Source organism: Zonotrichia albicollis, chromosome 23 (genome assembly GCF_047830755.1).
Source record: "Zonotrichia albicollis isolate bZonAlb1 chromosome 23, bZonAlb1.hap1, whole genome shotgun sequence".
NCBI classification, from domain to species: domain Eukaryota; kingdom Metazoa; phylum Chordata; class Aves; order Passeriformes; family Passerellidae; genus Zonotrichia; species Zonotrichia albicollis.
Genome location: NC_133841.1, coordinates 2,183,783 through 2,210,139, shown reverse-complemented (window position 1 = coordinate 2,210,139; position 26,357 = coordinate 2,183,783). Strand labels below are relative to the sequence as shown.

Genomic DNA, 26,357 nt, shown 5'->3' with positions numbered 1-26,357 from the left:
GAACAGACATATTCCCCACAGCCAGGAACAGCCCTTACCCATGTCCCACAGCCATAATCCACATCCCACAGCCATAATCCACATCCCACAGCCAGGAACAGCTCTTACCCACATCCCACAGCCAGGAACAGCCCTTACTCACATCCCATTGTCAGGAACAGCCCTTCCCAATATCTCATAGCCAGGAACAACCCGTACCCACATTCCACAGTCAGGAACAGCCTGTACCCATGTCCCAGAGCCATGATCCACATCCCAGAGCCATGAACAGCCCTTACCCACACCCAGAGCCAGGAAGAGCCCTTCCTCACATCCCAGAGCCATGATCCACATCCCTCAGCCATGATCTACATCCCACAGCAATGAACAGCCCTTCCCCACATCCCATTGTCAGGAACAGCCCTTCCTAATATCTCATAGCCAGGAACAGCTCTTACCCAAATCCCATAGCCAGGAACAGCCTGTACCCATGTCCCAGAGCCATGATCCACATCCCACAGCAAAGAACAGCCCTTCCCCATATCCCACAGCCATGATCCACATCCCACAGCCATGAACAGCCTTTCCCCACATCCCAGAGCCATGATTTCCATCCACCAGCAATCAACACCCCTTCTGCATGTCCCACAGCAAGGAACATCCTTTTTCCAATGTCCCACAGCACTGACCACCCCTTCTCCATGTCCCACAGCACTGACCACCCCTTCTCCATGTCCCACAGCAAGGGACATCCCCGCTCCACATCCCGCAGCACCCACTGCCCCTTTTCTACATCCCACAGCCAGGAGCTTTCCTTCTCTCCACATCCCCCCAGCACTGCAGATCCTTCCCCACAGCCCACAGCCCCTGTTTGTGTCCCCAGGCTGGCGGGGAAGGCAGGGATGCTCCATGAGGAGGGATCTGGGATGCGGTGCCAGCCCCGGCTGCGGTGGCACGGCAGCAGCACCCCGTGGCACTGCACACACACTGCACCCACTGAGCTGCTGCTGCTCTGCCCCCAGCCCTGCCCAGACCCTCAGCACACCCGGCTGCTGCTCAGAGCAGCTCAGCCAGCCCGAACTGCCCCGTTCCTGCCTTTGGGAAGTGAGGTATGCTGAGGATACCAGGCTACGGCAGGGGGGTGAGGATGGCAATGGACGAGGATGGCAATGGATGAGGATGGCAATGGATGAGGATGGCAATGGAAACCCCAACCCCACAGCAGTGCAATCACAGCCTGGCCCCTCCTGAGATGCCCACAGACCCAAATCACTCCCTCCTGCACCGGGAAGGCTTCCCAGGATGCAGCTGAGCTGCAGGAAGGGCGTGTGCCCTGACACAGCACCAGGAATTAGGTCAAGCAGAAGGCAATGCCTTGCTGGGAGCTGGCCTGGGATCACAGGGCTCTGTCCTGACCTGCAAGGATCCAGGTTATCCCAAAATACATCCTGGGAGTGGCATCACCTCCCTTCACAGCCCAATGACAAGTGACAAGGGTGTCCCTTCACGCTGACAGTGACGCTGGAACTTTTTGGGAATAAGGGTGGCAAGGTTTTGGTTTCAGCAGCTTAAAATGGAGCTGCTCTGGCTGGTAGGCAATGGAGAAGGGGACATTCTTCTCCCAGCTGTTTGTTAATCCAAGCACCACCTTTTGTCCATCTGCCATGTTTCACTGAACACATGGATTGTGCATTCCCTGGAGCAAGAACTGTCTTCCTCGTTACTTGTCAGCACAGCACTGGGCACAAAGGAAGCCTTAGCCCATATCTGGGTTTTTCTAAGGCTTCTACAGAACAATCAGGGCAGCTTTGTGTAAATCCACATTCCTCCCCTCCAACTATTTGCTGGGCATGGGGGGTTTCATCACTGTTTGGAACAGTGCACAAGTCCAGGATCTGTCAGTCTGGGTGACCTTTTCTGCAGCAAAGTGCAATAATTTTCATTTTTGCCCACCAGCCTGACACTTCCCACCCCTAATCTTTCATATAATTTATCAACAAGATCAAACTTCAGCTCATTGCACACCCTGGATGTGGCTCCACCTGCCAGCCTATGATTCCTATGATTTGTTTCTCCACTGGCTGAAGTGACTCAACGACTCCTTTCATCCTTCAGCCTCTTTTAGAACTAATAACACAGCTCAGAACAAATTCACAGTCAGCTCATCAGTGACTTCTGAGGACCAGACAGAACCTTCTGCCTCTTCACAGCAGAGAGAGGAGAAAAAAAAAACAAACAAACTAAAAGAAATGAGGACAGGAAGAGCCTGGAATGCCCTTTCTGCAGAGAGTTAGAGGTGAAAGAACCAGACTGGCTAAAAAACAAACCCAAAGCAAGGAACACACCAGGAACCTTTTCCACACCCAGGTGGGCACTCACCTACTGCATCTGCAGCACCAGGCTCTGCTTTGAGCTGGGCAGGCTGGGGGGGCACAGGACTGCTGTTGTTTTTCACAGTGTCTGTGCTTGGAACAGAGGTAGCTTCTTTCCGAGAAACTTTTGATACCGGAGGCTCCTCCACGGCCATCCCGCTCTGCCGCTGCCGCCGCCGCTTCTTGCTCCACAGCTCGTGGCAATCCTGCCAGTGGGGGAGGCTGCAAGACAGGGGAAAACATGGCAGGGAAACCAAGGCAATCCTCAGAACCCAAAAAAGCCCTCAGCACAGCCTCTGGATCGCTGCAAGTGGCCAAGGGCAGCTTGGATGGGGTTTGGAGCCACCCTGGCATGGTGGGAGCTGTCCCTGCCCAAGGTCCCTTCCCACCCAAACCACTGCAGGATGTAATTTTGTAGATCCATGTAATGCTGTTTCATTTTTAGAGATGGAGAAATGGACTCAGGAAGCGATTTTAGGAAGAAATTCCTTCCTGTGTAGGTACTGAAGGGCAGGAATGGATTTCCCAGAGAAACTGGGAAATGTCCAGAAGCCAGCAGGGAATCCAAGGGAATCCTCAAAACCCACAGGAAGCCCTTAGTGCAGATGGTTTTGCTCCTGGATCGATGGAAGTGGCCAAGGGCAGCTTGGATGGGGTTTGGAGCCACCCTGGCATGGTGGGAGCTGTCCCTGCCCAAGGTCCCTTCCCACCCAAACCACTGCAGGATGTAATTTTGTAGTTCCATGTAATGCTGTTTCATTTTTAGAGATGGAGAAATGGACTCAGGAACGATTTTAGGAAGAAATTCCTTCCTGTGAAGGTGCTGAAGGGCAGGAATGGATTTCCCAGAGAAGCTGGGAAACGTCCAGAAGCCAGCAGGGAAACCAAGGGAATCCTCAGAACCCACAGAAGCCCTCAGCACAGCCTCTGGAACATTGCAAGTGACCAAGGGCACCTTGGATGGGGTTTGGAGCCACCCTGGCATGATGGGAGCTGTCCCTGCCCCAGGTCCCTTCCCACCCAAACCACTGCAGGATGGAATTTTGTACATCCATGTAATGCTGTTCCATTTTTAGAGATGGAAAAATGTCCCAGAAGCCAGCAGGGAAACCAAGGGAATCCTCAAAACCCACAGGAAGCCCTTAGTGCAGAGGGTGTTGCCCCTATGGCTGCCCCTGGATCCCTGCAAGTGGCCAAGGACAGCTTGGATGGGGTTGGGAGCCACCCTGGCATGGTGGGAGCTGTCCCTGCCCAAGGTCCCTTCCCACCCAAACCACTGCAGGATGGAATTTTGTAGATCCATGTAATGCTGTTTCACTTTTACAGATGGAGAAATGGACTCAGGAAGGGATTTTAGGAAGAAATTCCTTCCTGTGAGGGTGCTGAAGGGCAGGAATGGATTTCCCAGAGAAGCCAGCAAGGAATCCAAGGGAATCCTCAAAACCCACAGAAGCCCTCAGCACAGAGGGTGCTGCCCCTGGATCCCTGCAAGTGGCCAAGGGCAGCTTGGATGGGGTTGGGAGCCACCCTGGCATGGTGGGAGCTGTCCCTGCCCATGGCAGGGGTGGCACTGGGTGGGATTTAAGGTCCCTTCCACCCAAACCACTGCAGGTTGTAATTTTATAGATTCATGTTATGTTGTTTCACTTTTACAGATGGAGAAATGGACTCAGGAAGGGATTTTAGGAAGAAATTCCTTCCTGTGAAGGTGCTGAAGCGCAGGAATGGATTTCCCAGAGAAGCTGGGAAATGTCCAGAAGCCAGCAGGGAAACCAAGGGAATCCTCAAAACCCACAGGAAGCTCTTAGTGCAGATGGTTTTGCCCCTATGGCTGCCCCTGGATCCCTGCAAGTGGCCAAGGGCAGCTTGGATGGGGTTGGGAGCCACCCTGGCATGGTGGGAGCTGTCCCTGCCCCAGGTCCCTTCCCACCCAAAGCACTGCAGGTTGTAATTTTATAGATCCATGTAATGTTGTTTCACTTTTACAGATGGAGAAATGGACTGATGAAGGGATTTTGGGAAGAAATTCCTCCCTGGGACAGTGAAAGATGTCCCTGCCCATGGCAAGGGTGGCACTGGATGAGTTTTAAGTTCTTCCAACCAAACCACCCTGGGATTCCAGGATCCCTGACTGCAGCCAGACCTCCACAGGAAGGGGAAGGTCCTAAAACCAGCAAAGGCAGTGTAAAAATCATTTAATTTGCACATCCCTGAATGTGCTGGGATCCCACAAACCCAGTGGGTGCACCAAGCTCTGGGAGTGTTAGGAAAGCCCTTCCTTGAAGGAAACAGAGATCTCCAGAGCTGTGGCTGCATTTTCACACAAACCACTCACAGTTTTATCATCTGCTTGACTGGAGCAGGAGAAAACTGAGTGACACTGCTCAGCCCTGGCAGTCAATTAACACACAGCCTTAATTAGGCCTGAGCAGCTCTCCATGGCAGAGAAAGGGCTGTGCTACATCTACTCCTGCACATCTTCCAGCAGAGCTTTAGAGCATCTTACAAACACTAAACACTTTATAAACCCAGCCTGCCATCAGGCAGAAAACCAACAGAAAAGGAAAAGCCATTTGCTCAACCACATGACCAAATACAAGGGCAGAGCTGAGAGAACAACCAAGAAATGATAATTTTGACTGAAAAGAACACCATGTCTCCATCCCAAAGCTCACGGTGGGAGGATGTCGGATCTCAAGATCTCAGTCCTGAGGTACTGAGCCACCGAGACCACCTTGGGGGGCTCGGGACTCCTGGAATGTTCCAGAAGTGTCTGGTGGCTGGACTTTGGTCCTGCACAGGAGACGACAAGGATGAGGGTTTCACCGGGGTGAATGGTGAAGGGATTGGTTAATTAGAAGGTGAGACACAGGGTTTAGGATTTATGTACAGGGGGGTTTAGAGGAGTAAGATGGAGGAATTGGGGTGTGTCCTGCATCCTTCTTCTTCCTCTTCTCCTCCATCTTCTTTGGCCACGGTGGCACCTTTGGATTGGTGATTACTGAGAGTGCACCGAGTTATAAGAATAAATGGTATTGGGGAAAAATGATAAATATTGTACACGTAACAATGGGTATAAAGATACGTGGCTGCCCGGGAGGGCAGGCAGTGTGCTCATGGCTGACTGCTGAGCAGATCTTTGTTCGGCTGAAAGAACATCTTTTAGATAAACAATTAATAAACATAAAACCAGAAAGAAGAACTGAAGCCTCTTCTCGTCCTTCGATACGCGGGCTGCCCCAAGGCCACCTCGGGCCTTTCCAGGCCCCTCAAACAGCCGAGATAACCGGACAGGAGGACAGGAACTGGGACTTACTCTGGAGGTGCCATTTTGCTGAGGTCAACGTCCTTCAGGAAGTCGCTGTGCAGGGCCTGCTCTGCTGTGCAGCGTTTGCCGGGGTCCAGCGTCAGCATGTGGTCCAGCAGGTCCAGGGCAGAGGAGGGAATGCTGTGGGGAGATGGGAAACATGGATGGGAGCATGGAAAATGTGGGGAAAAGCTCAGTGGAAGGAGAACATCTCAGCCTAAGGGGAATCCACAGAGCAGCTCAAAGGCAGCATCAGGCATGGCTGGAGCTGTGCCTGGAGGGTCAGGAAAGGTTTTTGCCCCCAGAGGGTGCTCAGGGAATGGGGATGGCCCTGAGGCTGCCAGAGCTCCAGGAGGGTTTGGACAGGGTGGGATTTTGGGGTGTCTGTGCAGGGTCAGGAGCTGCACTGGATGATCCCTTTGGGTCCCCTCATAAATGGCAAAATACTGAGTGGAAATATAATGGAATATATTAAATTATATTTATTTAATTATTATTATATTATGTATTATATATAAAATATATATAATATATATTCTATATAATATAAAATATAATATATAATATGTATTTTATATAACATATATATTATATATATATTATATATATAATATAATATATATTATATAATATATATTATATAAATAATATATTATATATAAATGTATAAATATATAATATATAACAAATAATATATAACATAATATATAACATATAATATATAACATATAATGTATAATATATAATATATATTTTATATATAATAAATTTTATATAATTATTATATATAACATATTATATATAAGATAATTATTATATATAATATTATATAATTATTATATATAATAAATTATATATAATAAATATCTATTATAATTATATTTATTTATTATTAAATGATATAAAATTTCATATGATATGAAACATCTTCTATTCCTTGATGTTTCCACTCTATATTTTGCCATTTACGAGAAGCACCTCTGCCACACCTCCCACAGGATTATCCCACCGCCAGACCCTCCAGAACAACCCAGTGCCAGCAGAGCTGTCCCCAGCGCCAGGGCAGCTCTGGAGGAGGATGAGGCGCTGGCAGGGGGCACAGAGGGCACAGGGGGCCCAGCCCCACTCACAAGGAGAACTCCTCGCGCAGGCGCCGCCGGTATTGCTTCTTGGGCTTCATAGTGTTGAAGTAGGGCAGCTTGATCACATCTGGCCACACAGCTGGGCAGGGGCTCCCACAGAGCCGGCTGGGGAGCAGGGAAGCACAGTCAGCCAGGTGGGACTCACAGAACAACACAACTCACTGAGCCACAGGGCTGGAAGAGACCTCCAAGCATCGAGTCCAACCCAGCCCCAACACCTCAACTCAACCCTGGCACCCAGAGCCACATCCAGCCTTGTTTAAACACCCCTAGGGATGGTTACCCAGTCCCAAAATTCACAGAACTCACAGAATGACCAGGTTGGAAGAGACCTTCGAGATCATCGAGTCCAACCCAGATCCAAGACCTCAACTCAACCCTGGCACCCAGTGCCAATCCAGCCTTGTTTAAACACCCCCAGGGATGGCGACTTCACCACCTCCCCGGTCCCTGGTCCCCAAATTCCCAGAATTCTGAGTCACAGGGTTGGAAAAGACCCTCAAGATCAAGTCCAACCCAGGCCCAACCCCTCAACTCAATCCTGGCACCCAGTGCCAATCCAGGCTTTGTTAAACACACCCAGCGCAGTGCCCACCTCCCTGGCAGCACATCCCAGTGCCCAGTCACTCTTTCTGTGAAGGATTTTTTCCTCATGTTCAGCCTGAACTCCCCTGGCACAGCTGCAGGCTGTGTCCTCCTGTCCTGGTGACCACTCCAGACCTTGTGGGAATGGTGTGAGCACAAAGGACAGAACAGAATGACCAGGTTGGAAGAGACCTCCAAGATCATTGAGTCCACCCCAGCTCCAAGACCTCACCCAAACCCTGGCATCCAGTGCCACATCCAGCCTTGTTTAAACACACCCAGGGATGGTTACCCAGTCCCAAAATTCCCAAAATTCACAGAATGACCAGGTTGGAAGAGACCTCCAAGATCATTGAGTCCAACCCAGCCCCAACACCTCAACTCAACCCTGGCACCCAGAGCCACATCCAGCCTTGTTTAAACACATCTAGGGATGGTAACCCCAGTCCCAAAATTCACAGAATGACCAGGTTGGAAAAGACCTTCAAGATCATCAAATCCAACTCAGCTCCAAGACCTCAACTCAACCCTGGCACTCAGAGCCACATCCAGGTTTTGTTAAACACATCCAGAGATGGTGATTCCACCATCTTCCCAGTCCCAAAATTCCCAGAACTCACAGAATAACCAGGTTGGAAGAGACCTTCAAGATCAAATCCAACTCAGTTCCAAGACCTCACCCAAACCCTGGCACCCAGAGCCACATCCAGGCTTTGTTAAACACCTCCAGGGATGGTGACTCCAGTCCCAAAATTCACAGAATCACCAGGCTGGAAAAGACCTTCAAGATCATTGAGTCCAACCCAGCTCCAAGACCTCAACTCAACCCTGGCACCCAGAGCCACATCCAGGCTTTGTTAAACATGTCTAGAGATGGTGATTCCACCATCTTCCCAGTCCCAAAATTCCCAGAACTCACAGAATGACCAGGTTGGAAAAGACCTTCAAGATCATCGAGTCCAAATCAGCTCCAAGACCTCACCCAAACCCTGGCCCCCAGAGCCACATCCAGCCTTGTTTAAACACCCCCAGGGATGGTGACTCCACCACCTCCATTCCAGAACTTTATCACTTTCTGTAAATCCCTTTTTCCTGCTATCCAACCCCAATTTCCCTTGGTGCAGCTCGAGGCTGTGTGCTGTGGCTGTGTCAGTTCCTGCAGACAGAGCCCAGCCCCAGCTGAGCACGGGCCCCTTTCAGGAGCTGTGAGAGTGATGGGGGCACCCCTGGGTCTCCTTTGCTCCAGGCTGAGCACCCCCAGCTCCCCCAGGGCTCCCTCACAGGGTTTGTGCTCCAGACACCTCTGGACACCCTCCTAAATTGGGGGGTCAGAACTGGACACAGCACTTGAGGGTCAGAGCCACCAACCCCAGGGAAAACACCTTTCTAATCAACCTGCTGCAGGAAGAACCCAGAGCTGGGCACAGCTCAGATGAGGTGCTGAAAAAGGAGGTGCCAGGAAGAGGAAAATGTTGAGCTTGAGTTTATAAACCATCCAAAACACGGACAATTTATTTTTCTTACTAAACAATTTAAAAGCTTAATATGTTTCTTACTTTAAACCTCCCAAACTCACTAAATTTTAGTATTTTTTACAAGGGTGAGGCTGTGGAAGAGGTTGTCTAGAGAAGCTGTGGACTTGATACCCCTGGAGGTGTCCAAGGCCAGGCTGGACAGGGCTTGGAGCACCCTGGGACAGGAGAAGGTGTCCCTGCCATGGCAGGGGTGGCACTGGCTGGGATTTAAGGTCCCTTCCACCCCAAACCATTTCAAGATTAAAACTCCCAGTGTGAGAATTAATTCAGGTTGGTGATTTTTGCATTCAGCAAAATAGCAAGGTTTACTGAGGCTACATAAATCAGCAACCACACACCTGGTGTAGGTGTGGACACCTGATTATTCCCATTTTTTATTCCTGGCCTTGTTTTCCAGGCAGGTTAGAAAACAAGAGCTCCTCTAACTCACTGCCTGTGTGCACGAGCAGCACCTCCCCTGCCAGACATGAGTGTGCAAAGCTTTACCTGATTAATTCAAGCTGAGCCAGTTCCAGATTGGCTTGAAAAATAGGCTTCTTTGTAAACAGTTCCCCGAGGATACAGCTGGAAGGAGGAAAAGCAAGAGGTCACGACAGCAAACCCTGGGGACGAGCGGCTGAACACGGCAGCGCTTGTGCCGTGCCTGAGGAGAGGGATTTGCATCAGGGCTTGTAGTGACAAAGTGACCTGTGTGTAGTGACAAAGTGACCTGTGTGGGCTCCTGGGAATCACCTCCTGCAAGGGGCTGCTCCTGCAGGACACGTTAACTCTTTGCAGGAAAGGAGGAGCTGTCAGTGTGACAAGAGCACAGAGCTCTCATCTCCCCCAGGTTCAGCTTTTGTTTGGATTTTCAATTTCTCTCTGCTGGTCCAAGCTATCAGGGCAAGCAGAGGAGATGGATTTGTGCACACACAGGACAGAGGGAGCACCTCTGACTCCTGCAGCCCTCAGCATCTCTCCTTCAGTCAGCAATCAGTGCCAGAAGAACCTGGGGGGATGCCGGCACCTGGAATGGGACCTGAGCAGCAACTGGGCCTCACTGTCAGCAATTCTAATTAATTATTAGGTTTTTTTTTTTTTTGTAGTGACAAAGTGACCTGTGTGTAGTGACAAAGTGACCTATGTGAGCTCCTGGGAATCACCTCCTGCAAGGGGCTGCTCCTGCAGGACACGTTAACTCTTTGCAGGAAAGGAGGAGGTGTCAGTGTGACAAGAGAAAAGAGCACAGAGCTCTCATCTCCCCCAGGTTCAGCTTTTGTTTGGATTTTCAGTTTCTCTCTGCTCGTCCAAGCTATCAGGGCCAGCAGAGGAGATTTGTGCACACAGAGGACAGAGGAGCACATGGATTTGTGCACACAGAGGACAGAGGAGCACATGGATTTGTGCACACAGAGGACAGAGGAGCACCTCTGACTCCTGCAGCCCTCAGCATCTCTCCTTCAGCCACCAGAAATCAGGGCCAGAAGAAGTTGGGGAGATGCTGGAATGGGACCTGAGCAGCAACTGGGCCTCACAGTCAGCAATTGTAATTAATTATTAGGTTTTTTTTGTAGTGACCTGTGTGCACAGAGCCCCCAGCCCTGGGCATCACCTCCTGCAAGGGGCTGCTCCTGCAGGACACGTTAACTCTTTGCAGGAAAGGAGGAGGTGTCAGTGTGACAAGAGAAAAGAGCTCTCATCTCCCCCATGTTCAGCTTTTGTTTGGATTTTCAATTTCTCTCTGCTGGTCCAAACTGTGAGGGCAAGCAGAGGAGATGGATTTGTGCACACAGAGGACAGAGGAGCACCTCTGACTCCTGCATCTCTCCTTCAGTCAGGAATCAGTCCCAGGAGAAGCTGAGGGGATGCTGGAATGGGACCTGAGCACCAACTGGGCCTCACAGTCAGCAATTCTAATTAATTATTAGGTTTTTTTTGTAGTGACAAAGTGACCTGTGTGTGATTCCCAGCCCTGGGAATCACCTCCTGCAAGGGGCTGCTCCTGCAGGAAGCCCCTGACACGTTAATTAACTCTTTGCAGGAAAGGAGTGACAAGAAAAAAGAGCACAGAGCTCTCATCTCCCCCAGGTTCAGCTTTTGTTTGGATTTTCAATTTCTCTCTGCTGGTCCAAACTGTCAGGGCCAGCAGAGGAGATGGATTTGTGCACACAGAGGACAGAGGAGCACCTCTGACTCCTGCATCTCTCCTTCAGCCACCAGGAATCAGTGCCAGAAGAAGCTGAGGGGATGCAGGAATGGGACCTGAGCAGCAACTGGGCCTCACAGTCAGCAATACTAATTAATTAGGTTTTTTTTGTAGTGACAAAGTGACCTGTGTGTAGTGACAAAGTGACCTGTGTGGGCTCCTGGGAATCACCTCCTGCAAGGGGCTGCTCCTGCAGGAAGCCCCGGACACATTAATTAACTCTTTGCAGGAAAGGAGTGACAAGAGAAAAGAGCACAGAGCTCTCATTTCCCCCAGGTTCAGCTTTTGTTTGGATTTTCAATTTCTCTCTGCTGGTCCAAGCTGTGAGGGCAAGCAGAGGAGATGGATTTGTGCACACACAGGACAGAGGAGCACCTCTGACTCCTGCAGCCCTCAGCATCTCTCCTTCAGCCACCAGGAATCAGGGCCAGAAGAAGCTGGGGAGATGCTGGAATGGGACCTGAGCAGCAACTGGGCCTCACAGTCAGTAATTATAATTAATTCTCAGTTTTCTTTTGTAGTGACAAAGTGACCTGTGTGGGCTCCTGGGAATCACCTCCTGCAAGGGGCTGCTCCTGCAGGACACGTTAACTCTTTGCAGGAAAGGAGGAGCTGTCAGTGTGACAAGAGCACAGAGCTCTCATCTCCCCCAGGTTCAGCTTTTGTTTGGATTTTCAATTTCTCTCTGCTGGTCCAAACTGTCAGGGCAAGCAGAGGAGATGGATTTGTGCACACAGAGGACAGAGGGAGCACCTCTGACTCCTGCAGCCCTCAGCATCTCTCTTTCAGTCACCAATCAGTGCCAGAAGAACCTGGGGGGATGCTGGAATGGGACCTGAGCAGCAACTGGGCCTCACAGTCAGTAATTATAATTAATTATTAGGTTTTTTTGTAGTGACAAAGTGACCTATGTGAGCTCCTGGGAATCACCTCCTGCAAGGAGCTGCTCCTGCAGGACACGTTAACTCTTTGCAGGAAAGGAGTGACAAGAGAAAAGAGCCTAGAGGTCTCATCTTCCCCAGGTTCAGCTTTTGTTTGGATTTTTAATTTCTCTCTGCTGGTCCAAACTGTCTGTGGCTGTCAGGGCCAGCAGAGGAGATGGATTTGTGCACACAGAGGACAGAGGGAGCACCTCTGACTCCTGCAGCCCTCAGCATCTCTCCTTCAGTCAGGAATCAGTGCCAGAAGAAGCTGAGGGGATGCTGGAATGGGACCTGAGCAGCAACTGGGCCTCACAGTCAGTAATTATAATTAATTATTAGGTTTTTTTTGTAGTGACAAAGTGACCTGTGTATGATTCCCAGCCCTGGGAATCACCTCCTGCAAGGGGCTGCTCCTGCAGGACACGTTAACTCTTTGCAGGAAAGGAGGAGCTGTCAGTGTGACAAGAGAAAAGAGCACAGAGCTCTCATCTCCCCCAGGTTCAGCTTTTGTTTGGATTTTCAATTTCTCTCTGCTGGTCCAAGCAGAGGAGATGGATTTGTGCACACACAGGACAGAGGAGCACCTCTGACTCCTGCAGCCCTCAGCATCTCTCCTTCAGCCACCAGAAATCAGTCCCAGAAGAACCTGGGGGGATGCTGGCACCTGGAATGGGACCTGAGCAGCAACTGGGCCTCACAGTCAGTAATTATAATTAATTATTAGGTTTGTTTTTGTAGTGACAAAGTGACCTATGTGAGCTCCTGGGAATCACCTCCTGCAAGGGGCTGCTCCTGCAGGACACGTTAACTCTTTGTAGGAAAGGAGGAGCTGTCAGTGTGACAAGAGCACAGAGCTCTCATCTCCCCCAGGTTCAGCTTTTGTTTGGATTTTCAATTTCTCTCTGCTGGTCCAAGCTATCAGGGCCAGCAGAGGAGATTTGTGCACACAGAGGACAGAGGAGCACATGGATTTGTGCACACAGAGGACAGAGGAGCACCTCTGACTCCTGCATCTCTCCTTCAGTCAGGAATCAGTGCCAGAAGAAGTTGAGGGGATGCCGGCACCTGGAATGGGACCTGAGCAGCAACTGGGCCTCACAGTCAGTAATTATAATTAATTATTAGGTTTTTTTTGTAGTGACAAAGTGGCCTGTGTGTACAGAGCCCCCAGCCCTGGGCTCCTGGGAATCACCTCCTGCAAGGGGCTGCTCCTGCAGGACACGTTAACTCTTTTCAGGAAAGGAGTGACAAGAGAAAAGAGCACAGAGCTCTCATCTCCCCCAGGTTCAGCTTTTGTTTGGTTTTCAATTTCTCTCTGCTGGTCCAAGCTATCAGGGCCAGCAGAGATGGATTTGTGCACACACAGGACAGAGGGAGCACCTCTGACTCCTGCAGCCCTCAGCATCTCTCCTTCAGTCAGGAATCAGTGCCAGAAGAAGCTGAGGGGATGCTGGAATGGGACCTGAGCAGCAACTGGGCCTCACAGTCAGCAATTCTAATTAATTATTAGGTTTTTTTTTGTAGTGACAAAGTGACCTGTGTGTACAGAGCCCCCAGCCCTGGGAATCACCTCCTGCAAGGGGCTGCTCCTGCAGGAAGCCCCTGACACGTTAATTAACTCTTTGCAGGAAAGGAGTGACAAGAGAAAAGAGCACAGAGCTCTCATCTCCCCCATGTTCAGCTTTTGTTTGGATTTTCAATTTCCCTCTGCTGGTCCAAGCTGTCTGTGGCTGTCAGGGCCAGCAGAGGAGATGGATTTGTGCACACAGAGGACAGAGGGAGCACCTCTGACTCCTGCATCTCTCCTTCAGTCAGCAATCAGTGCCAGAAGAACCTGGGGGGATGCTGGAATGGGACCTGAGCAGCAACTGGGCCTCACAGTCAGCAATTATAATTAATTATTAGTTTTCCCAAGCTGTCTTTGTGTTATAAACCCTGCTGAAGTTCCCCAGTGGGAAGTGCACACTGTGGGGAATCCAGCCTTGGTTCTGCTGGTGAATCCTCCAGTCTTTGCTCCTGAATCATTTGGAAAAATGTTCCACCTTTGTGGCTGAACTGCTCAGAGTCTTGTTCCCCAGGCTTTCTGAAACTTCCTGAAATATCTACTTAAAATATTTTAGCTGAAAAAAAATAAAAATAGTGGCAAACTGCAACTTAAAGAGTTTAGAGAAAAATTCTCTAAAAAAACACAACGAAGGAGTGAGCAGCACAAATGTGTCACCCATCTTGATCTCAAGGGTGTATCAATATCATTTTAAATAGGGTAAAGAATAGAATTTTCACTTTTTCATTTCAAACCCAAGGAAAACCTCATTCCAGGAGTTTTTAATAAGTGGTTTTAATGAGGGGTACAACGCTTGTCCCTCACAGCACTGTGAAATATTCCTGCCTCATCTCAGGGATGGGGCAGATCCAGCTGTGGGAACTGGCACAAATCAAGAAGGAGCTGCCATGGATTTTAAATAGTGAAAATTCAGTTTTGACCCTTTATCATTTCAAACCCAATGAAGAAAACCTCATTCTATGAGTTTTTACTAAGTGGTTTTAATGATGACAGCCCAGTACTGTGAAATATTCCTGTCTGCTCCTAACGCCCTGCATGGATGGGGCAGATCCAGCTGTGGGAACTGGCACAAATCAAGGAGCAGCTGCCATGGATTTTAAATAGTGAAAATTCAGTTTTTCACCCTTTCTCATTTCAAACCAAATGAAGAAAACCTCATTCCAGGAGTTTTTACTAAGTGGTTTTAAAGAGGGGACACAACCCTGTCCCACAGCACAGCACTGTGAAATATTCCTGCCTCATCTCAGGGATGGGGCAGATCCAGCTGTGGGAAGTGGCACAAATCAAGGAGCAGCTGCCATGGGTTTTAAATAGTGAAAATTCCGTTTTTTACCCTTTCTCATTTCAAACCCAATGACGAAAACCTCATTCCAGGAGTTTTTCCTAAGTGGTTTTAATGACGACAGCCCAGTACTGTGAAATATTCCTGTCTCCTCCTGACACCCTGCATGGATGGGGCAGATCCAGCTGTGGGAACTGGCACAAATCAAGGAGCAGCTGCCATGGATTTTAAAGAGGGTAAAGAACACAATTTTCACTTTCTCATTTCAAACCCAATGAGGAAAACCTCATTCCAGGAGTTTTTCCTAAGTGGTTTTAATGACGACAGCCCAGTACTGTGAAATATTCCTGTCTGCTCCTAACGCCCTGCATGGATGGGGCAGATCCAGCTGTGGGAACTGGCACAAATCAAGGAGGAGCTGCCATGGATTTTAAATAGTGAAAATTCAGTTTTTTACCCTTTCTCATTTCAAACCCAATGAAGAAAACCTCATTCCAGGAGTTTTTCCTAAATGGTTTTAATGAAGGGACACACCCCTGTCCCTCACTGTGAAATATTCCTGTCTCATCTCAGGGATGGGGCAGATCCAGCTGTGGGAAGTGGCACAAATCAAGGAGCAGCTGCCATGGGTTTTAAAGAGGGTAAAGAACACAATTTTCACTTTCTCATTTCAAACCCAATGGGGAAAACCTCATTCCAGGAGTTTTTCCTAAATGGTTTTAATCGGAGTACAACCCTGTCCCTCACAGCACTGTGAAATATTCCTGTCTCATCTCAGGGATGGGGCAGATCCAGCTGTGGGAAGTGGCACAAATCAAGGAGGAGCTGCCATGGATTTTAAAGAGGGTAAAGAACACAATTTTCACTTTTTCATTTCAAACCCAATGAGGAAAACCTCCTTCTATGAGTTTTTCCTAAGTGGTTTTAACAACGACAGCCCAGTACTGTGAAATATTCCTGTCTGCTCCTGACACCCTGCATGGATGGGGCAGCTCCAGCTGTGGGAAGTGGCACAAATCAAGGAGGAGCTGCCATGGATTTTAAATAGTGAAAATTCAGTTTTTTACCCTTTCTCATTTCAAACCCAATGAGGAAAACCTCATTCCAGGAGTTTTTCCTTAATGGTTTTAATGAAGGGACACATCCCTGTCCCTCAGCACTGTGAAATATTCCTGTCTCATCTCAGGGATGGGGCAGATCCAGCTGTGGGAAGTGGCACAAATGAAGGAGCAGCTGCCATGGGTTTTAAATAGTGAAAATTCAGTTTTTCACCCTTTCTCATTTCAAACCCAATGAAGAAAACCTCATTCCAGGAGTTTTTACCAAGTGGTTTTAAAGAGGGGACACAACCCTGTCCCTCACAGCACTGTGAAATATTCCTGTCTCATCTCAGGGATGGGGCAGATCCAGGGATGGGGCACAAATCAAATCAAGGAGCAGCTGCCATGGATTCTAAATAGTGAAAATTCAGTTTTTTACCCTTTCTCATTTCAAACCCAATGAGGAACACCTCATTCTATGAGTTTTTCCTAAGTGGTTTTAATGATGACAGCCCAGTACTGTGAAATATTCCTGTCTGCTCCTGACACCCTGCATGGATGGGGCAGCTCCAGCTGTGGGAAGGGGCACAAATCAAGGAGCAGCTGCCATGGATTTTAAATAGTGAAAATTCAGTTTTTTACCCTTTCTCATTTCAAACCTCATTCTATGAGTTTTTCCTAAGTGGTTTTAATGACGACAGCCCAGTACTGTGAAATATTCCTGTCTGCTCCTGACACCCTGCAGGGATGGGGCAGCTCCAGCTGTGGGAAGGGGCCCAAATGAAGGAGCAGCTGCCCTGGGAGTGCCCAGAAGCTGCAGCAGAGGCAGGGCAGGCAGCAGGACTCACCCACAGCTCCACACATCGATGGCAGGGGTGTAACGCTCCTCCCCCAGCAGCAGCTCTGGCGGTCGGTACCACAACGTGATGACTTTGTTGGTGTAGGGACGGCTGTAAAGCAAAAAAAAAAAACAAACTCTGATTAAAACTCATCCCAAGAGTCACAAAAGCCTGAAAGTTGATTTTTTGATTTTACTTCCCAGCTGCACTGACACCTGTTGGTGGCAGCAGAGGGGTTTCAAGTGTCGGCACTTCTGAGTTAGAAACAGCTGAGGAGGTACCATGGATTTTACAGCAATCAGGATTTGTTGTAGGTACCCAAGACTGAAAATCCCTGACCCCCAGCAGGCTGCCATCACTGAATGGTGACTGAGCTTGGAGCAAACCTCACTCCAGGGTAGGTCAAAGCAAGCAGAGAAGAAGTTTTGGCTCTTTCTGAGCTGTTCTTCTAATGGCAAGTTATTAACACCAGCCAGGAGTGTGTCTGTCTGTCCAACAGCTGGAGCTCGATGCTATCACTAAAAATGATTTTTCCAAGTGAGGGATTGTGTGGATAACTGAGAAGGAAGAAGCTCATCCCACCCAGATAAACCCTTTCCCTTTTCTCACCTCTCCTCTGAGCTGTAGAGTCGGGCGAGCCCAAAATCTGCAAGTTTGATCTGCCCACTGAAAGACAAAAAAAAAACCAGTCCCTGGTTTAAATCACAGTTAAAACACAGAATTATGGAATGCACTGAGCTGTCAGGGACCCTTCAGAACACAACCCTACTTAAACCTCATTTAAAGGGTGAGGAAACCCCCCAGTACAGCAGAAAAAGCCTCAGAAAACCACAGGAATTACTGCTGGATATGCCAGGCTTAATTCTCCACTTCAAAGAAATACAAAGTTAAAAAAAAAAAAAAAACAACAAAAACCCACCAATAATTCAGTGTCCTCTTATCACAAACAGGCCAATGTCCCTGAGATTTTTTTTAGGTGGATATTGAGACATTTGTTTGTAATTATGGACAAAATCCTTGTACCTGTTGTTCAGTAAGATGTTGGAGCACTTGATGTCTCGATGAAGGAAATTCTTTTTGTGACAGTAATCCAGACCCTCCATTAACTGTTTCATGAAAGACTTGATATGGTCCTCTGAGAAATGTACCAAGCCAGATTCTAGCAGCCCCATTAGGTCATGGTCCATGTACTCAAACACAAGGTAAAAGGCACCTGGGGAAATAAACACAGAAATGGTGGAAAACAAAAGGAGAGACATAAAAAAGAGGAGGAATGAAAGGAGATTAAATTGTTGAATGAGTCTTTATTGTGTACAATTCTGATGAAGTTGGTTTTTTTTTAACAGTTTGCTGTTTTGGGCTTACTGGGTGTCCTTTTCCCTCAAGGGGTAAAAAAGCCCCAAAATAACAAAGCAGCCCCACCAAGCTGAGATCTGAAATTAAATAACACTCAAATCTGAAATTAAATAACACTCAGAATAAATTCCTCTGAAGTTCTGGCCACATTTACCTTCATGCTTTGGTTATTTTCCTACAAGAAAGTTTGTTGAAGGATTACCATGCATGGTTTGAACTTGTGTCTGGGTTGTTCCCTTCTCTCTCCTGGAAGGGAAGGTCCCAAACAAGAACCAGGGGGATGCTAAAACTTTTTCCACAGTGACTGAGGACAAAGAACTTTTCACACTACTACTAAGTTTGTTGCCACTAATCAGTGATAAAAATCAGTGTAAAATCCTGTAAAGGATTTTTTTAAAGGCTGTGACTCTGCAGGAATTCAATCAACTCCCTCCAACTGGAACCCATCCTTTGAGGCGAGGCCAGAGCCAGATCCAACCTGGCTGGACCCACAGGAGGAACTCCAAGCAACAAACCCACCCCAGAGCAGAGCTAACACATCTGTGGGGAACACAACCCCCCCCAGCAGCCAGCTGTACCTTTGTCCTTCTTGAAATCCAGTGCATCTTGTTTGTCTGTGACGATCTCCTTCATGTTGACCACGCTGCGGTGGATGAGCTGCCGCAGGATTTTGATCTCGCGGATGGCCGTGATGGGGAACCCTTCCTTCTCATTGTCCAGCCTCACCTTCTTCAGAGCCACCAGCTCACCTGCAGGCCAAGAGGGGCACAGTGTGGTAGTGTGTTGTTAAGTTTCTTGTGTTATTCCCCCAATTTATGTATTGTTCTCCCCTATTATGTGTAAAATGGTTTCGTTCCCCCAGTTTTTCCCGCCACTGCTAGCCTGTCAGCTAAGTTGCTATAGCAACCGCTATTCATAGTTGCCGATATGTAATTGCTCCTCCCCTTGGTTTCCCTTATAAGTGAAAGTTGTTTCCTCCCTGTCCAGTCAATCACTCCCTTCTCCTCCCAGGTTTCGAGAACCTTCTCCTCTCTGGAGATGGTGGCTGGCTGGAGTCCCAGGACACCTCCTTTACCTTTTGATTATTGGTCTCCATGGAGTGTCAGTTCTGTGAAGTTCATCCCCTCACCTTTCCTGATTGGCTCTGTCTGTACCCACCCCCTTGCTTTATAATCCTGTTTTCACCCCCTATGTAAAAAAAAACTTTTTCCCGGATGGTTTCCCGGTGTTTGGATGCGGCATCACCGTCAATAAACCGATGTTTAACCCCCGGGAAATGGTCAGTTCCGTTCCTCCCCTATCCCAGCGGTGTGGGCCAGTCCGCAGCCAGCACAGCCCCAGGCCCTCAGACGCCGAAGGGCGCTGGCCAGGAATTGCAGAGGGGCGTCGGCCTTTCGCCCTCAGCTAGCCGGACTCTAAACTTCGAGCCACATATGCCCCCCTCTGCACCCCTCCTTTATAATCCTGTTTCACCCCCTATGGAGAAACTTTTTCCCGGTTGGTTTCCCGGTGTTTGGATGCGGCATCACCGCCAATAAACCGATGTTTAACCCCCGGGAAATGGTCAGTTCCGTTCCTCCCCTATCCCAGCGGTGTGAGCCAGTCCGCAGCCAGCACAGCCCAAGGCCCTCAGACGCCGGAAGGGCGCTGGCCAGGAATTGCAGAGGGGCGTCGGCCTTTCGCCCTCAGCTAGCCGGACTCTAAACTTCGAGCCACATATGCCCCCCTCTGCACCCCTCCTTTATAATCCTGTTTCACCCCCTATGGAAAAACTTTTTCCCGGTTGGTTTCCCGGTGTTTGGATCCGGCATCACCTTCAATAAACCGATGTTTAACCCCCGGGAAATGGTCAGCTCCGTTCCTCCCCTATACCAGCGGTGTGAGCCAGTCCGCAGCCAGCACAGCCCGAGGCCCTCAGACGCCAAAGGGCGCTGGCCAGGAATTGCAGAGGGGCGTCGGCCTTTCGCCCTCAGCTAGCCGGACTCTAAACTTCGGGCCACATATGCCCCCCTCTGCACCCCTCCTTTATAATCCTGTTTCACCCCCTATGGAGAAACTTCTTCCCGGTTGGTTTCCCGGTGTTTGGATCTGGCATCACCGTCAATAAACCGATGTTTAACCCCCGGGAAATGGTCAGCTCCGTTCCTCCCCTATCCCAGCGGTGTGAGCCAGTCCGCAGCCAGCACAGCCCGAGGCCCTCAGACGCCGGAAGGGTGCTGGCCAGGAATTGCAGAGGGGCGTCGGCCTTTCGCCCTCAGCTAGCCGGACTCTAAACTTCGAGCCACATATGCCCCCCTCTGCACCCCTCCTTTATAATCCTGTTTCACCCCCTATGGAAAAACTTTTTCCCGGTTGGTTTCCCGGTGTTTGGATCTGGCATCACCTTCAATAAACCGATGTTTAACCCCCGGGAAATGGTCAGCTCCGTTCCTCCCCTATACCAGCGGTGTGAGCCAGTCCGCAGCCAGCACAGCCCGAGGCCCTCAGACGCCGAAGGGCGCTGGCCAGGAATTGCAGAGGGGCGTCGGCCTTTCGCCCTCAGCAGCCGGACTCTAAACTTCGAGCCACATATGCCCCCCTCTGCACCCCTCCTTTATAATCCTGTTTCACCCCCTATGGAAAAACTTTTTCCCGGTTGGTTTCCCGGTGTTTGGATCTGGCATCACCTTCAATAAACCGATGTTTAACCCCCGGGAAATGGTCAGTTCCGTTCCTCCCCTATCCCAGCGGTGTGGGCCAGTCCGCAGCCAGCACAGCCCGAGGCCCTCAGACGCCGGAAGGGCGCTGGCCAGGAATTGCAGAGGGGCGTCGGCCTTTCGCCCTCAGCTAGTTGGATTCTAAACTTCGGGCCACATACGTTCACCTCTGCAGAACAGCCTGCTCACCTGCAGCCCCAAGGCAGCTGGCAGCAGCTCCAATGCCCACCAAGGCACCTCCCTGCTCGTTTCAGTTCAATCGCTCTGCTAAGAGCTCTCACCTGGGGCTTCTCCTTGAGAAATGGATTTGTGGGGCCTTGTAAATAACTCTAGGCACTTTGGAGAAACAGAACTATGGAGTAGGAGCCACAAAGAGGAATTTTAGATGATTGGCTTTAAGATATTTGCAGTATGGTGTGGTAAAAGCTGATAAGCCAAGAAATGCTTATATTGTAATGCACTTCTACTACTGGGTTGTAATGCATTTCTACTACTGGATTGTAAAACACCTCTACTACTGGATTGGAATCCACTCCTACTCCTGGATTGGAATCCACTTCTACTACTAGGTTGTAATGCATTTCTACTACTGGATTGTAAAACACCCCTACTACTGGATTGTAAAACACCCCTACTACTGGATTGTAATCCACCTCTACTCCTGGACTGTAATCCACCTCTACTCCTAGGCTGTAATCCACCTTTACTACTAGATTGTAATCCACTTCTACTAGATTGTAATCCACCTTTACTACTAGATTGTAATCCACCTTTACTACTAGATTGTAATCCACCTTTACTACTAGATTGTAATCCACCTTTACTACTAGATTGTAATCCACTTCTACTAGATTGTAATCCACCTTTACTACTAGATTGTAATCCACCTTTACTACTAGATTGTAATCCACCTTTACTACTAGATTGTAATCCACCTTTACTACTAGATTGTAATCCACCTTTACTACTAGATTGTAATCCACCTTTACTACTAGATTGTAATCCACTTCTACTAGATTGTAATCCACCTTTACTACTAGATTGTAATCCACTTCTACTAGATTGTAATCCACCTTTACTACTAGATTGTAATCCACTTCTACTAGATTGTAATCCACCTTTACTACTAGATTGTAATCCACCTTTACTACTAGATTGTAATCCACCTTTACTACTAGATTGTAATCCACCTTTACTACTAGATTGTAATCCACCTTTACTACTAGATTGTAATCCACTTCTACTAGATTGTAATCCACCTTTACTACTAGATTGTAATCCACTTCTACTACTAGATTGTAATCCACCTTTACTACTAGATTGTAATCCACTTCTACTACTAGATTGTAATCCACCTTTACTACTAGATTGTAATCCACCTCTACTACTAGACTGCAATCCACCACTACTACACTGTAATACGCTTCTACTATACTGTAATTAAGAAATATTTGGCTTCTGATTGTGATGGTGTGAATCATAACATATGAATGAAAACAGAATAAAAGTTTTTAAAACACCTCTCAGTCGCTCCATCTCTGGGTCAGAAAATCCAACGTTGCTCCACCACAAAGGGGGAACAGAGGTTTCCACTGGAATTTCCCACAGGAATTTACACTAGAATTTCCTACAGAGGTTTGCACTGGAATTTCCCACAGGAATTTACACTAGAATTTCCCAGAGAAGTTTACACTGGAATTTTCCACAGAAGTTTCCACTGGAATTTCCCACAGGAATTTACACTAGAATTTCCCACAGGAATTTACACTAGAATTTCCCACAGAGGTTTGCACTAGAATTTCCCACAGGAATTTAGACTGGAATTTCCCAGAGAAGTTTACACTGGAATTTTCCACAGAAGTTTACACTGGAATTTTCCACAGAAGTTTACACTGGAATTTTCCACAGAAGTTTACACTAAAATTTCCCACAGCACTGGAATTTCCCACAGAAGTTTCCACTGGAATTTCCCACAGCACTAGAATTTCCCACTGAGGATTACACTAGAATTTCCCACAGAGTTTTACACTAGAATTTCCCACAGAGGTTTCCACTAGAATTTCCCACAGAAGTTTACACTGGAATTTCCCACAGAAGTTTACACTGGAATTTCCCACAGAGGTTTACACTAGAATTTCCCACAGGAATTTACACTGGAATTTCCCACAGAAGTTTACACTAGAATTTCCCACAGGAATTTACACTGGAATTTCCCACAGAGGTTTACACTAGAATTTCCCACAGGAATTTACACTGGAATTTCCCACAGAATTTTACACTGGAATTTCCCACAGAAGTTTACACTGGAATTTCCCATAGAGGTTCACACTGGAATTTCCCACAGAAGTTTACACTGGAATTTCCCACAGAGGTTTCCACTGGAATTTCCCACAGATGTTTACACTGGAATTTCCCACAGAGGTTTACACTGGAATTTCCCACAGAGGTTTACACTAGAATTTCCCACAGGAATTTACACTGGAATTTCCCACAGAATTTTACACTGGAATTTCCCACAGAAGTTTACACTGGAATTTCCCATAGAGGTTCACACTGGAATTTCCCACAGAGGTTTCCACTGGAATTTCCCACAGAGGTTTCCACTGGAATTTCCCACAGAAGTTTACACTGGAATTTCCCACACAAGTTTACACTGGAATTTCCCACAGGAATTTACACTGGAATTTCCCACAGAGGTTTCCACTGGAATTTCCCACAGGAATTTACACTGGAATTCCCCACAGAGGTTTCCACTGGAATTTCCCACAGAGGTTTCCACTGGAATTCCCCACAGAGGTTTCCACTGGAATTTCCCACAGAGGTTTCCACTAGAATTTCCCACAGAGGTTTCCACTGGAATTTCCCACAGAGGTTTCCACTGGAATTCCCCACAGAGGTTTCCACTAGAATTTCCCACAGAGGTTTCCACTGGAATTTCCCACAGAGGTTTCCACTGGAATTTCCCACAGAGGTTTCCACTAGAATTTCCCACAGAAGTTTAGAATTTCCCACAGAGGTTTCCACTGGAATTTCCCACAGCACTAGAATTTCCCACAGGAGTTTACACTAGAATTTCCCACAGGAATTTCCACTGGAATTTCCCACAGGAATTTACACTGGAATTTCCCACAGAGGTTTCCACTGGAATTTCCCACTGAAGTTTACACTAGAATTTCCCACAGAGGTTTACACTAGAATTTCCCAAAGAAGTTTACACTAGAATTTCCCTCAGAAGTTTACACTGGAATTTCCCACAGGAGTTTACAGTGGAATTTCCCACAGGAGTTTACAGTGGAATTTCCCACAGAGGTTTACACTAGAATTTCCCACAGGAATTTACACTAGAATTTCCCACAGAGGTTTACACTGGAATTTCCCACTGAAGTTTACACTGGAATTTCCCACAGAATTTTACACTGGAATTTCCCACAGAGGTTTCCACTAGAATTCCTCACAGCACTAGAATTTCCCACAGAAGTTTACACTAGTATTTCCCACACAAGTTTACACTGGAATTTCCCACAGAGGTTTACACTGGAATTTCCCACAGCACTAGAATTTCCCACAGAGGTTTACACTGGAATTTCCCACAGAAGTTTACACTGGAATTTCCCACAGAGGTTTACACTGGAATTTCCCACAGAAGTTTACACTGGAATTTCCCACAGAAGTTTACACTGGAATTTCCCACAGAAGTTTACACTGGAATTTCCCACAGAAGTTTACACTGGAATTTCCCACAGAGGTTTACACTAGAATTTCCCACAGCACTAGAATTTCCCACAGAGGTTACCACTGGAATTGCCCACAGAGGTTTCCACTAGAATTTCCCACAGGAATTTACACTGGAATTTCCCACAGAAGTTTCCACTGGAATTTCCCACAGCACTAGAATTTCCCACAGAAGTTTCCACTGGAATTTCCCACAGCACTAGAATTTCCCACAGAAGTTTACACTAGAATTTCCCACAGGAATTTACACTGGAATCTCCCATAGAGGTTTACACTAGAATTTCCCACAGCACTAGAATTTCCCACAGAGGTTTCCACTGGAATTTCCCACAGAAGTTTCCACTGGAATTTCCCACAGCACTAGAATTTCCCACAGAGGTTCACACTGGAGTTTCCCACAGAGGTTTGCACTGGAATTTCCCACAGAGGTTTGCACTGGAATTTCCCACAGAGGTTTACACTGGAATTTCCCACAGGAATTTACACTGGAATTTCCCAATAAAATCTGACAATTTCAAAAGCAGGGGTTCAGCTGGCACCTGTGGCCACCCCAATCATCTGACCAGACACCAAACCACACCCCAGGGCACCAACCTGGGCACCAAACTCCACATCCCAGAGCTGCTGCTCTCCTGCCCTTTTCGGAAACCACTCAATGCAAAAGCCACTGCTGGCCCTGCAGGAATTTCTCCCTGTGGAGCAGCACAAACCCAGAGTGGGTTTATCTGGTGCCAGGCTCACCTGTGTCCTTGTCCTTGGCTTTGTACACCTGCCCGTAGGTGCCCTCTCCGATGATGCCAATGATGTCGAACTTGTCCACGCAGCGCTTGCCCCAGTCGCTCTCCGTCTGCCTCCGCTCCCCGTAGCGAGGACAACACATTCTGCAGGGGGAAAAAAAAGCTCTGTGAGACACCTGAGGGCTCCAGCTCGGTGCCACCCCACCAAAAAACATCTGCTGGATTGGGTTAATCCATAAAATAAAACAGCAAAGCTCGGGCGCGTTGGAATCACGCTCCCAGAATTGGAATTTTTATTTTAGTGGATTTTTGGTGTATAATCCCAACTACACCCAATCCAGAAATATTATCCTGGAGGGCTCTACCTCAGTTCCATGCCACCAAAAAAATCACCTGCTTGATTGGGTTAATCCATAAAATACAGCAGCAAAGCTCAGGCATGTTGGTGTCACACTCCCAGAATTGGAATTTTAATGGATTTTTGGTGTATAATCCCAACTACACTCAATATAGAAATATCCTGGAGGGCTCCAGCTCGGTGCCATCCCACCAAAAAACACCTGCTGGATTGGGTTAATCCATAAAATACAGCAGCAAAGCTCAGGCATGTTGGTGTCACACTCCCAGAATTGGAATTTTAATGGATTTTTGGTGTATAATCTAAACTACACTCAATATAGAAATATCCTGGAGGGCTCCAGCTCAGGATAGAACTGGAATTTTTATTTTAATGGATTTTTGGTGTATAATCTAAACTACACTCAATCCAAAAATATTATCCTGAAAGGCTCCAGCTCAGTGCCATGCCACCAAAAAAATCACCTGCTGGATTGGGTTAATCCCTAAAATACAACACTAAAGCTCAAGCATGTTGGTGCTGCATTCCTAAAATTGGAATTTTTATTTTAGTGGATTTTTGGTGTATAACCCCAACTATACCCAATCCAGAAATATTATCCTGGATGGCATGATCAGACTACAGCAGGGCAAAAATCAAAAATATCAAAGATATTTTGCAGGATGCTGGGTGTTTGGTTTTGATTTAAAAGGCTCTGTATAAAACTTCAGGACATTTTGCTCCCT

At 47.8% G+C, this 26,357-nt stretch overlaps 1 protein-coding gene across 3 annotated transcripts in view; it reads right to left on the bottom strand.

The window, feature by feature from the left end:
• Positions 1–26,357, bottom strand: part of CDK12 (cyclin dependent kinase 12) — a 58,451-nt gene that overhangs the window by 4,866 nt on the left and 27,228 nt on the right. For all 3 annotated transcript variants that reach the window (XM_074557825.1, XM_074557826.1, XM_074557827.1), the window contains exons 4-12: positions 25,279–25,418; positions 18,688–18,858; positions 17,777–17,966; positions 17,363–17,419; positions 16,763–16,864; positions 9,407–9,484; positions 6,789–6,905; positions 5,668–5,799; positions 2,359–2,573 (exon numbers count right to left, since the gene is read on the bottom strand). In XM_074557825.1, the coding sequence (XP_074413926.1) occupies positions 2,359–2,573; positions 5,668–5,799; positions 6,789–6,905; positions 9,407–9,484; positions 16,763–16,864; positions 17,363–17,419; positions 17,777–17,966; positions 18,688–18,858; positions 25,279–25,418 (1,202 nt within the window). The remainder of the gene's footprint in view (positions 1–2,358; positions 2,574–5,667; positions 5,800–6,788; positions 6,906–9,406; positions 9,485–16,762; positions 16,865–17,362; positions 17,420–17,776; positions 17,967–18,687; positions 18,859–25,278; positions 25,419–26,357) is intronic.